Here is a 12,373-nt window from a genome sequence, read left to right as displayed (position 1 = left end):
CTCTGCAGCTCAGACCTCCTCTGCCAGGCCCCGCCACCCCGTGCCGCTGTCCCTGCTATTGCCTGCCCCTATGCACACCTTCAGCTTTCCAGCCTCCCCAGCCTCCCGCCAGCCACAACTGAAAGTCCCCCGTGCCCAGCACCCACTAGTCCTTATTCCTACTCTATGTAACCATCTGTTTCCGTGCCTGCAGTCCCACACTTGGGGTGGGACTCTGTCTGATGCCTCTGTGTGCCTGGCCCCTGGCTTAAGGTCTGGCAGATACAGGGCAGGTCTTAAGAAGGAAAGTGGTGGGAGGGAAAAAAGAAATAGGGAAGAAGGAGAGAAGGAAGGGAGGAGGAGAGGGAGGGAGGGAGGGAGGAAGGAAGGAAGGGAGGAAGGAAAGAAGGAAGGAAGGAAGGAAGGGAGGAAGGAAGGAAGGAAAAGGAATGGAAAGAGGGAGGGAGGAACGGAGGGACGGAGGAAGGAATGGTGGGAAGGAGGGAGGGAGGGGCGCCCCCAGGTCTGGCCCTCCCGGGGCTGCCGTACCATCATCACTCCATCCAACAGGCCGGACTCTGCCCGGGGAGCCGCCTGCAGCCGCTCCATGGACCACTTCTCCACGATGGCCGAGACATGGGGGTTGTCCACGTTGAGGATCCGGAATCCCGTCAGGTTCACCCCTGAGTAGCGGTAGGGCTCCAGGTCTAACGCATAAAGATCCTTGACAGAGAGAGTTTCAGTAAACAAAGGTGTGGCCTGGCTGTGAGTTCCAGCCTCACCTCCCACACTCCCTACTGGGGCCCCAGAGCAGCTGCAGCTCCCTGCAGAGCCCTGTGGAGGTGAGGCTCAGTGGTGAGGATGGAGCACCCATGGGAGCACTACACTTGGAGTCCACTTGAGCGTGGAGGAGTCCAGCCAGCCTGCCTGGTGGCTGACCCCACTTACTCTGCTGGACCTCAGACACACTGCTCAGCCTGTTTCTTCATCTACAAAATGGGGATCATGCCTCCTCTTTAGGCCCCAGTGAAGCGGTAGGCATCAAATGCCCAGCCTGGAACAGCAAAGGAGCTTGATAATGGTCATGACCGTCATCCTCTGATGGGGGAGGTCCGCTTTGGGAAGACAAAGGGCATTGGGTCTGGGCATCTCCAAGTTACCCAGAGGGAGGCTGAAGGGAGGATTTTATCCGCCCAAAGAGGGTATTTTAAAACAGTCTCTTCTGAAAACAAACTTAGGGTTACCAAAGGGAAAGGTGAGGGAGGGATAAATTAGGAGTTTGAGATTAACAGATACACACTACTATATATAAAACAGATAAACAACAAGGACCTACTGTCTAGCACAGGGAACTATATTCAACATCTTGTAATAACCTACAATGGAAAAGAACCTGAAAAAGAATACATATATAGATATACATGCATAACTGAATCACTTTGCTGTACACCTTACACAACACTGTAAACCAACTACACTTCGATAAAAGAATTAAATTAAAATAGTCTCTTCTGCCTGAGACTGAAGGAGTATAGCTGTCCTCTCCTCTACCCTTGCTCCACATCATCAGCCAGGCCCCCTCACCCCCTGCCTCCTAGGAGCACTCAGCCTGTCTGTCTGTGGGCCAGGTCATGTACGGTCTGGTGCAATGGCCTACAAGCCAGGAAGACAGGCCTTAATGCATGGGGGCAGCCCAGCTTCAGACCCTCCTGCCAGCTTTAGTTCTGGGGCATGGTGAGCTGGTGAGGGCAGGGGGCAAAGGGAAAGAGGGGGCTTGGCTGCAGAGGGAGGGGCCAGGTGCTAGGCTGAGAAGAGCTGGCACGAGGTGGGGGCTGGTGTGAGGAGCTGAGCAGAGCTCTGTCCTCTTAAGAAAAACTACCCAAACTTGGAGATAAGGCAGACGGAGAGCAGTGCGTCCTTTCAATGTCACATAGAAGCATCGCTTACCAGGCCCTCCGGGGTTGTGCAGTTCTCCGGGAGAATGCACCCGGGTTTGACTTCACTGTCGGCTACCGGTTCAAGGCCCAGATTCTGAGCTAATACGTAGATTTTTGCCCATAGAAAAGATAATCCCCGAGGTGGTGGTTTTATTGCCCTGTAGAATACTAATCCATTTTTGTGTCTAACTTAGCCATCTTATTTTATGTTCCCCCTACACCAAACACCTATAAATACTCAATCCTTCAAATGCTCTTTGAGCCAGCGTTGTCATCCTACTGGTTCCTTTGTTCACGACTTGAATACATCTTTCACACGTGTTCATTCTATATTTGCATAAGAGTCGTGTTACTTTTTTTTTTTTTTGATGAACATAGGTCTTTATTACTATTGCTGGGTCGTATGGTAATTGTATGTTTAAAAATTTTTTTAACATCTTTATTGGAGTATAATTGCTTTACGATGGTGTGTTAGTTTCTGCTTTATAACAAAGTGAATCAGTTATACATATACATATGTTCCCATACCTCTTCCCTCTTGCGTCTCCCTCCCTCCCACCCTCCCTATCCCACCCCTCTAGGTGGTCACAAAGCACTGAGCTGATGATCTCCCTGTGCTATGCAGCTGCTTCCCACTCGCTATCTATTTAACATTTCATAGTGTATACATGTCCATGCCACTCTCGCACTTTGTCCCAGCTTACCCTTCCCCCTCCCCGTGTCCTCAAGTCCGTGCTCTAGTAGGTCTGTGTCTTTATTCCCGTCTTGCCCCTAGGTTCTTCATGACCATTTTTCTTCTTAGATTCCATATATATGTGTTAGCATACGGTATTTGTTTTTCTCTTTCTGACTTACTTCACTCTGTATGACAGACTCTAGGTCCATCCACCTCATTACAAATATCCCAATTTCGTTTCTTTTTATGGCTGAGTAATATTCCATTGTATATATGTGCCACATCTTCTTTATCTGTGCATCTGTTGATGGACACTTAGGTTACTTTTTGAAACATGTTATGTCAACAATCTAGACGGGCCTCGTCCCACTAGTGGGGAAAGTGAGTCTTCAGGTCTGAGCTCCTCCTCATCCATTGTCTATTCTTTTGCGCACTCTCCTCTCATCCAGCTGCCTTCCATTCTGGGCGCCCCCCCCCGCCCATCCTCTTTCCCGGGTCCCTCAACTCAGTCACTCTCTCCCATGCCGGGACAGAGTGGCCGGGGACAGTGTACTTGTCTCTCCATGGCTGCAGCCGTCAGGAGTAACATCTGGCCCCATCACAGTCCCAGCTTCAGTTAAATCAATGATGGCTCACGGAAAGATAATGAGGGATAAAACCTGGAGCCCACAGAGCAGCTCTTTTACACCGTGCTGGCTTCCTCTGGTCTCTGAGATGTTCCTAATTCGTGCTGATCTCCTGCTGTTCCTCCTGTATCTCCAGCTGGCCTCCGTCTGGAATACACTGTGTTGGTTTCCTCTTTAAGGGTTTAGGGATTAGGGGAGAGGCTGGGAGCAGATTTGAGCCCAAGCAAGAAAGTCCAGTCTCAGCCTTGCCCAAACAAATAGGGCCCTGATTCAAAGCCAGGATTTGGGATGGAGGAGGGGCTGGGCGGGAGTAGATGGAGGAGTCTCCATGGAATTGACCAGAGGGTGTCTCTGCGGCTCCAATCTCATTGGGGAGTGGAGGGTGGGCAGTGTGCTCAGCCCCACGAATGGAGTGTATCATCTCATCTTCACAATCCCCTATAAAGTAGGTATTTAATAGTATTCCCTTTTTAGAGAGGAGGAAACAGGGCCAGAGGGGTGAGGTGACTTGCCTAAGGTCATAGAGCTCATGAAGGCAGCGCAGAAACCGTACCCAGGTCCATCTCAGTGGTATGTTGGAGCTGGGTTGAAATGGCTTGTAAGAGCTAAACGTCAGCCTTCCTCTTGACTCTGCACTCAGTGACATTCATTGGTAGCTTGATATTGGCCTTGGTGGGAGTATTGACACCATGAAAACTGGCAAGCACTACATATCTGGGTTTCCCCCTTTTTGGACAGCTGGTTGTACACATTTACTAGTACACCGTGTCTGTCCTATTTAAAAATCCCCGTGCTTTATGTCCCCAGTGGTTGTCATGCACAAGATATGCACCAGAGTTGTTTTTGGAGCATTTTTTGGAAAGTATGGGTCATAGAGAATGTGGGGTGGGGCCTCAATCTGTGTTTTGAGGAGCCGCTAATCTAAGCTATTACTCCTAACTGGGAAACACACAGAGAGCGTCTGGGCTTAGACGGGGAGACCTGTTGAATCAGAGGGAGAGGGGGGAAACACATTGGAAGGAGGTCTCTCTTCCCACAGTTCCTCCCTGAGAACAGCTCACTAGGCAGCCCAGGTGATGGTTATGAGCACAGACCATAAGGCCAGGCCATCTACTCTCCTTTCCTCAGTTGCCTCATCTGCAAAATGGGGATGATAATAGTACCTGCCATATAGGGTTGTCATGAGGAAGAGACGGGTTAATAGATGTACTTAGAATGTGTCTGGTGCATGGTAGACACCACGGAAGTGCTGACAAACATTCATATTCTGCCTTCTCTGGCAGCAGGTTGTGACAGCTATTGGACTCAGCCCCCAGGGACATGACTGGGTTATTGGAAGAGAGGAGAAGACATGAGTTGCATCCTCCTGACTTACCTCTCTCGACGATACAAAAACAATCGCAAGGAGCTAACATCTACTGAGTACCTATAAACCTCAGAACAGTTTCTGTGTGCCTTAGGTGTATTAACTCGCTTAATTCACATTTTCACCTTACAAGAAGGGTGTTATTATCACCCATTTTAGAGGAAGGAACTGAGTCACAGAGAGGTTAGGTCTTTTGCTCAAGGTTACACAGCTGGGGAGCAATGGCGTCAAACCCAGGCCACCAGCTCCCGAGCCCTCCCTCTGTCCTATGACCAGCCCTTGGTTCCCACCCCTGGATATCTCAGTCACCCACCACGCAGCATTCAGAGGGGTCTTTCTGAAGAATAAACTCAACCTTGTCACTCCCCTGCTTGGCATATTTCAATGGCTCCTTCTTGCCTTTTTAGAATGAAGCACAAGTTCCTTAGTACAGTTTGCAAGGCTCTCCACCCCTCTGGCCTCACTTTTCTTCCCACCCCCTCTCATATTTGCCCCAGGAACACCAAACTGCTTTTGTCCCCCTTCCCCATTCCTCGCTGGCCCCTGCCCCCATCATTCAGCTTCTCTAAGCCAGTCTTTGTGTGTGCTCTATCCCCGGGCTGGAATGCCTGTCTTCTCAATCCTCCTTGGGTGGGCTCACTCTGAGATTCAGCTTGTCACCTCTTTTGGGAAGCCTCCCCTGACTACTACTCTACACTCACACACAATAGGGTGGGTCAAGGGCGCTTCTGCTCTTATCTTGGGACCTCTTTGCTTTCACCCCACTGATAACAACTGTCCATGTCTGCATCTGTCTCCCCCAGGAGCCCCTGGGCTCCCATCACCCAAAGTGGAAAGAAGGGTCAGCCAGCTGGGTAGCTCCCTAGGGCACCTAAACAGCACTGGGAAGAGCCTGGAATGGAGAGGCTAGTGTTTTACAACCTCCTCTCAGGGGGAGATTTCTATGGGGCTACAAGTTAGGAGTGGTTTGGCAAATTGCCTGAAGTGGAGGATGAGCCCCTCAAGGGTACTGCTTTAGAGACAAGAGAGCTTCCCTAAACTGCCTTTGAAGGAGGTGGATCTGGGGAGATGGAGGGATTATGCTTTGTAGGGTATGCAAGTTTGGGGCCAGAGCTGAACTGCTGGGGCCACTGAAGAGAAGCTGAGCTCTGCCTCCAGGGGGCGCCCTCCTCCCTCTACCTCTGCACGGGGCTCAGCCTCTTCTCCAATTCAGTGTTGACCTGATACCTAAGGCCTGAAAGATGCCCAACATGAGCCTGCCTAGAGCCTCCGTGACTCAGCTCGCTTCCCTGAGGACTAAACACCAGGGCAGCATCTCTGGCTTCGGTGGGGGCTCGGGTGCTGGCGACATCAGCCCTTCCAGTTTCCAGATGCAGCACTGAGTTGGCTGACACTCACACAGTGGCTGTGGCCAATCGCAGCCTGGGAGGGGGCACGATGGGGTGTCACTGCTGGAGTCACCTTCATCCCTGTTACCCTGAGCCTGTACTTAGCTGCAAAGTGCTGTAGGGCTTGTGGCACTGAGTACTACCATGCCTGTGACATGAGGGCAGTGATAATGCGGAGCTGGAAAAGAGGCCTCTTTGTCCGGCTCCAATTTTTTGTCCAAACTGCCCTGGGCTGAGACCCCATGTGCTGTACACAGTGAACTGTGCACAACCTTGCCGCTTGGCAAAAAGTTGCTGTTCGCCATGCCAAATGTTGACACATTGAATTCAGTATCAACGAGGGACCTTTTAGAAACATTCAGCATAACATAATAGACTAATTCATTAGCACCCCATGGGTCTGACTGGGTAGAAGCTGAAGCTCGGAAAACATCGCCTTAAGGAATGACAGATGAAAATATCTTTCCCATGATATAACTGTTATTGCCGGGAAGCGGCATTAATTGTGATTGCTTATCTATTAATTTATTATAATTCTTTTTTCACCTCCAGGCTTTTACCTACACATGACATGTACCAGGGGCTCAGCTGGGGCTGATTAACACGGGGTTATCTGGGAATGGCTCAAAGCTGGCTGGAACAGATAATGGCAGCTGGGGTAATTAAAATGTCTTCTGCATGGGAGAAGCAAGTTTGGAGAATTTTTTAGACACAAAGAATTGGTGATGTGGGTTTCCTAAAGGGAAGGCGATAAATGCCAAATGCCACTGCCCTCCCACATACAGCCACGATGGACCAATGGGCACAAACATGCACAATCATGAGGTAGACTCTCAAGCCAATGGGGCTGGAAGGAGGAACCTGGAGCTGGAACCGGAAGCAGGACATGGGGACCCAGGCGACATAGCTGATGCCCTGGCATATGGGGAGCTGCTGGGAGATACCCTGGTACCCGCTGCAGCCCAACCCCCCAACACACACACATATTCCACTGCAGAACTATTTGTATTGCAGGGACTGTGCCTCTCTGGAAGGATCGGCTCTCCCTGACCCTCAGAGAGGCATGGGGAGGAAGGGCAGTGGGCTGGAACAGAAGTCAGGAGCCAAGGCTTTTATCACTGATCTGCTGGGAGACTCTAGGCAGTTCACTCAACCTCTCTGGTCCCAGGTTTCCCCATCAATTAATGGGGAGCACAAACTGCCCTGTGAAGAGGAAAATCAGCGATGTGGAGAAAGGGCTTTGGAACCTGTGAAGTGTGGGTGCCGCTGAGATTTGTGGAGGCTTTGTTCCCCGCATTATTGTCAATCACGTGATGTCTGGACCATCACAGCCTGTGGAATCTGAGCCGGAGCCAGTCAGAGGAAGCCAGGCAACACTGCATGCGGCTCTCAGCATGAGCTTCAGCAGAGGGCTTTGGAGCTGGATAGGTCCCGGCTGGTCAAAATCCTTGTTCTGCTCCTTTTTTACTGAGTGACCTCTTTGAGCCTCAGTTTCTACTTTTCTGTAAAATTGGGAAAGTCATCCTCCCTTGGAGAGTTGTTCAGAATTTTGGATGAGATGGGGTATACTGAGCACATAAAATATATAAGCAGGAATTATTTAATTAATCAATTTAACTCTTACATAGTACTAAATAACATTTCCTTAGTGCTTTACTGATGTCAACATACTCGCTTAATGCTCAGCATAAGAGTCCTGTGAGATGGTACTGTTCTTGTGGCCATTTTACAGATGGGGACTGAGATAGAGTGACACGAAGTAACTTGCCCAAGGAAGTGGAAGAATCTCGATTCTAACTCAGGCGGACTGGCACCAGAGTTGGTGGACGTCACTGTTGCTATGATGAGGATGTTAATTTCACTGATTACTTTCTACTTTGTATTATATTCATTCATTCATTCAGGCATTAATGAGCACCTACTGTATTCCAGGTGCTATTTGGGCACTGGAGATATAGAGGTAAACTGGGCACTGTCCTTGATCCTTATGTGCACAAAGGAAGCCTACCAGCTGGTGAGCTTTGTGTTGGATCCATCTCTAGACACCCCGTCTCACTCAAGTGCCTAGCTTGGTACCTGGGACCTTGAGAGCATATGTATATGCCTGCTGGATAAGTGAGTATATGAATGACTGAATTAAGGAAACGTAAAAGTAAGGAAAGCAGGGACTTCCCTGGTGGTTCAGTGGTTAAGACTCTGTGCTTCCATTGCAAGGGTTACAGGTTAGATCCCTGGTTGGCAACTGATACACCGCATGCTGCGCGGTGTGACCAAAAAAAAAAAAAAACCCATAAAAAAGTAGGGAAAGCAGACAGTCTCTTGGGCTAGGATACTGCCCCAGGGTGCAAGGATACTGCCCGGCCCCTCCTTCCGAGAAGTCCAACCCTGACCCCACACTGGCACTGGCATTAATGGGGAGAGCCACTGGCGTACTGGGGTGGTGCCTCCTCCGGAGTCTTGTCTAGAAGGTCAGGTCGGGCCTCAGGGCTGAGAGCTCCCTGAGGAGACACTCCCTCTGGCCTTGGAATGAGGGCACGAGCCAGGCAGAGATGCTTTTAATTGACTGTCCAGAGCTAAGACCGGAAGCAAAGCACAAAGAGGACTTAACCACAGGCCCTGTGTGGACACAGTGGATGAGGGGTCAGTACTTAGGGTGGGTGAATGAGATCTGTGGATTTTGTTCCTGCCGCTTCTGAAGGGTTCTCCCAGTGCCCTGGACCTTCTGCTTGGTGGCCATGACTTAGATTCTGTGAGCCCATTGTACTCTGACCCCCACTGCCAGACCTCGGCTGGCCAGCCAAGGAGTGGTCACCTCCCAAGGGGGGTTGCTACAATCTGGCTGATGACTCAGCCCCTATCCTGGGGACATTTGAAAATGTGTGGATGGCATTTATTTATTTGTCACCAAGCCTGGAAATTAGTGAGCAGGGACAGGGATGCTAAACATTCTATAGTGGGCAAGACATTCCAGAAGGATTAAATGTCCAGCCTCAAATGCCTATATAGTGCCCTGTTGAGAAGCACTGGCTGGTGCTTGATCAGTCTGAAATTTGACCTGGGGAAGGTGGGTAACACTCAGAGAAAGAGGTGGTGAGAAGCAGCAGAGGCAGAATGGATGGTCAGTTGGGGTGTGATGATCCCAGGGCAGCTGTGATGAGCTGAAGTTTCCAGGGAACAGAGACGGCGAGGAAGGAGCTGAGGCCGAGAGCAGGGGGAGGGAGCAATGGGGAGAGAGAGGGAAACAGAAGAGCCTGGCTGAGTCTCAGGGCAGAGGATTGGAACCATAATCCTCGTGATGTCCAGGGTTGCTCTGGATGCAGAACCACTCTCCACATCTGCTCTTGTGGCCTGGTGGTTCATTCTTGAGTCTCTAGTGACTTGAGGTTACTTGAGTGAGCTCTGCTCCTTGAAACCAAAAGAGGCCAAATGAAGGCTCTGAAGCCCAGAGGCACCACAAATTATTCCCATTTTAGAGGCAAGGAAACTGAGGCCCAGGGAAGCTAAGCAATCTGCCCACGTGCACAGTCCCTGGTGCTAAAGGGACTCTCAACTTTATCTATGCCTCCAAGGCCTGCTCTCCTGTCACTGAGCTGGAAAGTAATGTGGAGGGGAGATGGGCACGGTCTGCAGGGGGACCACAGCCGTCCCGGGAGGTCTGCCTGCTCCTCCCTTGTCTATTCCTACGTGGACTCCAGGGCTTTGTTACAGCCGCTCAGAGCGGTGAGGACTCAGGGAGGTGAGCCAGCAGGATGCAAGTGTGGGAAGAAAGTGCTGAGCTGGCACAGGGCTTGTGGGGACCTCTAAGGGCCCAGAGGTTGGACTCAACACCCTAGAAGCCCAGGGCGGCCATGCCTGGAGACAGAGCCTCGGGCGCCTGGAATGTGCCCCCCCCACCTTCCCAGCCTTGCTCCTCTGCCCTGCTCCTAGCTCCATACGGAGATGAAATATTGGGGATCTGATGACCTCATCCTCCAGCCTCCAATGACTTTCCCAGGGTAGAAGCTAGCTTGGGTGGATAGAAATCCAGAAGGGATCAGGGCAGAAGATACCTGGTCTCAGTCACCAGCTTCCAGCATCCCTTTCTCCCACCAAGGCTCCTGGCAGGTCTCCAGGTCTGGGTTCTGGATCAGAAGAGTGGGCAGGGTGGCCCCTGAGCTCTGCCATGGGCACAGGGTTGGTGGTGGAGAGAGGGTAACAAGCAGTTGTATGCTGGGAAATGCTTACTAACCAGCCCTCAGGGGATGGCGAGGAGGAACCTCTTATTTGTAGCATTTGCCAACTTCTATGGTCTGAATACACCCACCTTGGCCAATCTCAAGCTACCTGCATGATGTCACTGACTGAAAGTGGAGCCAGGAAGAGATGAACACAGCTGGCTCTGGCAATCAACCAGAGTGAGCCTTGAAGAGCTAACCTGCCTCCTGGCCCTTGCTTATGCTGTTCCTTCTGTGTGGAATGCCCTTCCTCTCTCTCCTTGGTGAACTCCTACTGATCCTTCAAGGTCCAGTTCAAACATCTTCTTTCCTGTAACGACTGCCTGACATTCCCCACCTTCCACCAGCTCTGTGGCACCCGGCGTCTCCTTCTGCTGTGCCCCGTGGCCATCTGATGTGATGGCTTGTGATGGCACAAGCCGGCCGAATGAGTTACACATAGAGATGCAGACTGGGTAGGATGGGAGCTCCTTGAGGGCAGGCCTCAGTGCCAGTGGTCTTGAGATGCTCAGTTGAACACAGGTGCTGGGTAAGGCACGTTAGCTGGGTGCTGGATGAACGAAGGAACACAGCTAGAGGCTTGTAAGACTGCAGGGGCAAGTCTGACACAGGTTTCGGGAGCTTGTTGCAGCCACAGGAGGTTTAGTGATGTTATCACTTGCCCCAGGTCTGGGCTGGGTGAAAGAGTCCACCCGGGGCCCCAGTGACACCCAGGGCATCTGGCTCCAAGGCAGGGTGGCTGGGGGTTGGTGCCCCTTGGGCACAGGGATCTCTTTATTCTGCTGATCTCAGACCACAACTAATTACCCTAATGGGTTTAAATGGCCCTACCTGTTCTCAAGGTTTGGACAGGACCCATCTGGAGCCCGCAGGTGGGCTGGCCCCAGCTGATAATGAGTGGGCAGACCTGAGCGTGGATGTCACAGGAATCCAAAGTGGCAACTCCCGTTGTTGCGTGAGGCCGGAGGCCTGGGACCTGTGTGGGGGCGTGGGGGCTGGGGCCAAGGGTCATCGTCATGACAACAGCCCTTCACATGAGCAGGCACTGCTCTCAGCGCTTTAGTTCACGAACTCATTCAGTTCTCACAACAATCCTAGGAGGTAGGAGCCATGATCACGCCCATTTTGCAGAGGGAGAAACTGAGGGAGGTTAAATGATTTCTGCGAGATCTCACAGCCGGCAAGCACAGGGGCTTGTGTTCACACGGGCAGGTTCTAGAGTCCCTGTCTTTAGTCACAACAAGGTGGGCAGGCCACAAAGACAAATTTGTGCCCTTGCCTGGGGCCACACCTACAGCCTTGGGAAGCAAGTCCAGCCTGAATCTCCTCTAGCTGATGCAACTGTCTCCCCCGGGGCTGACCTTGTTCTGGGGGAGCCCCACCCCGACCCGTGCCGGAACTCGGAGGTACGTTACCAGGGTGGTGAAGACGAAGTGGTAGTACTCGGTCATCATGCCCATGGCCATGGCCTGCGGAAAAGCAAAGTGTCAGCACCCTGAGGGAACACCCGAGAAGCCCCTCCCGCTCTCCCCCCTGGCAGGGGGAGATGGGGGGTGGGAAGGGAGCGGGGAGAGAGCGGTGAGGACCCGGGGCAGCACACACTGGCGGTGGGTTGGGAGAGGCTGGCCGCTTGGAGCCGGACATCCTCTGAGACCACCTCCCGACAGGGAAAATGACTGGCTGGCAGACAGCAGTGGATTTCACACTGGAGTGTTCAGCAAAATCATGGGTGACACATTAAACTGCAGAATCTCAGGCCACACTCTCCAAAGATTCCAAATTCTGCAGGGCCAGGTTTGCCTTTTTAGTAAGCATCGCCGGGCCTGCCACACTTGGAGAAACGCTGCTGGAATCCGCCCAACATCACCTCCTCAAGTGCCCTGACTCTCCTCAGCTGAACTCACTGTCCTGGCTCCAGAAAGATGTCTGTGGGAGCTCGGCTCCCACCAGCCCAGCCAGGCCCGACGAGGAGGGTCTGTCCTCAGTCTGAGCCTCCCTCGGAAGGGCTGACACGTCCCTGCTTCTTGGGTCCTGGCTGGCCACACAGCGGGCCACATGGCTGCTGTGAATTATTATTCTACACCATCATGAAATCTATTGTATTTTATTAGAAGCCTATAATCTATAATACTAATGACCATAATGCATTTTCTACAGAGTTCTTCAGAATGTGGGCCCACAAAGTGC

At 51.8% G+C, this 12,373-nt stretch overlaps 1 protein-coding gene across 2 annotated transcripts in view; it reads right to left on the bottom strand.

Annotated features, from left to right (window-relative positions):
* GRIK3 (glutamate ionotropic receptor kainate type subunit 3) overlaps positions 1-12,373 on the bottom strand; it is a gene marked incomplete at both ends in the record, with an annotated part of 234,194 nt that overhangs the window by 55,343 nt on the left and 166,478 nt on the right. For both annotated transcript variants that reach the window (XM_081225397.1, XM_081225396.1), the window contains 2 exons: positions 529-702; positions 11,602-11,655. In XM_081225397.1, the coding sequence (XP_081081523.1) occupies positions 529-702; positions 11,602-11,655 (228 nt within the window). The remainder of the gene's footprint in view (positions 1-528; positions 703-11,601; positions 11,656-12,373) is intronic.

The sequence above is a fragment of the Mesoplodon bidens genome, assembly GCF_964165515.1.
Source record: "Mesoplodon bidens genome assembly, chromosome: 2".
In the NCBI taxonomy this organism is placed as follows: domain Eukaryota; kingdom Metazoa; phylum Chordata; class Mammalia; order Artiodactyla; family Ziphiidae; genus Mesoplodon; species Mesoplodon bidens.
Note: the sequence above shows the minus strand (reverse complement) of the source record. Positions and strands in the feature narration are given on the sequence as shown.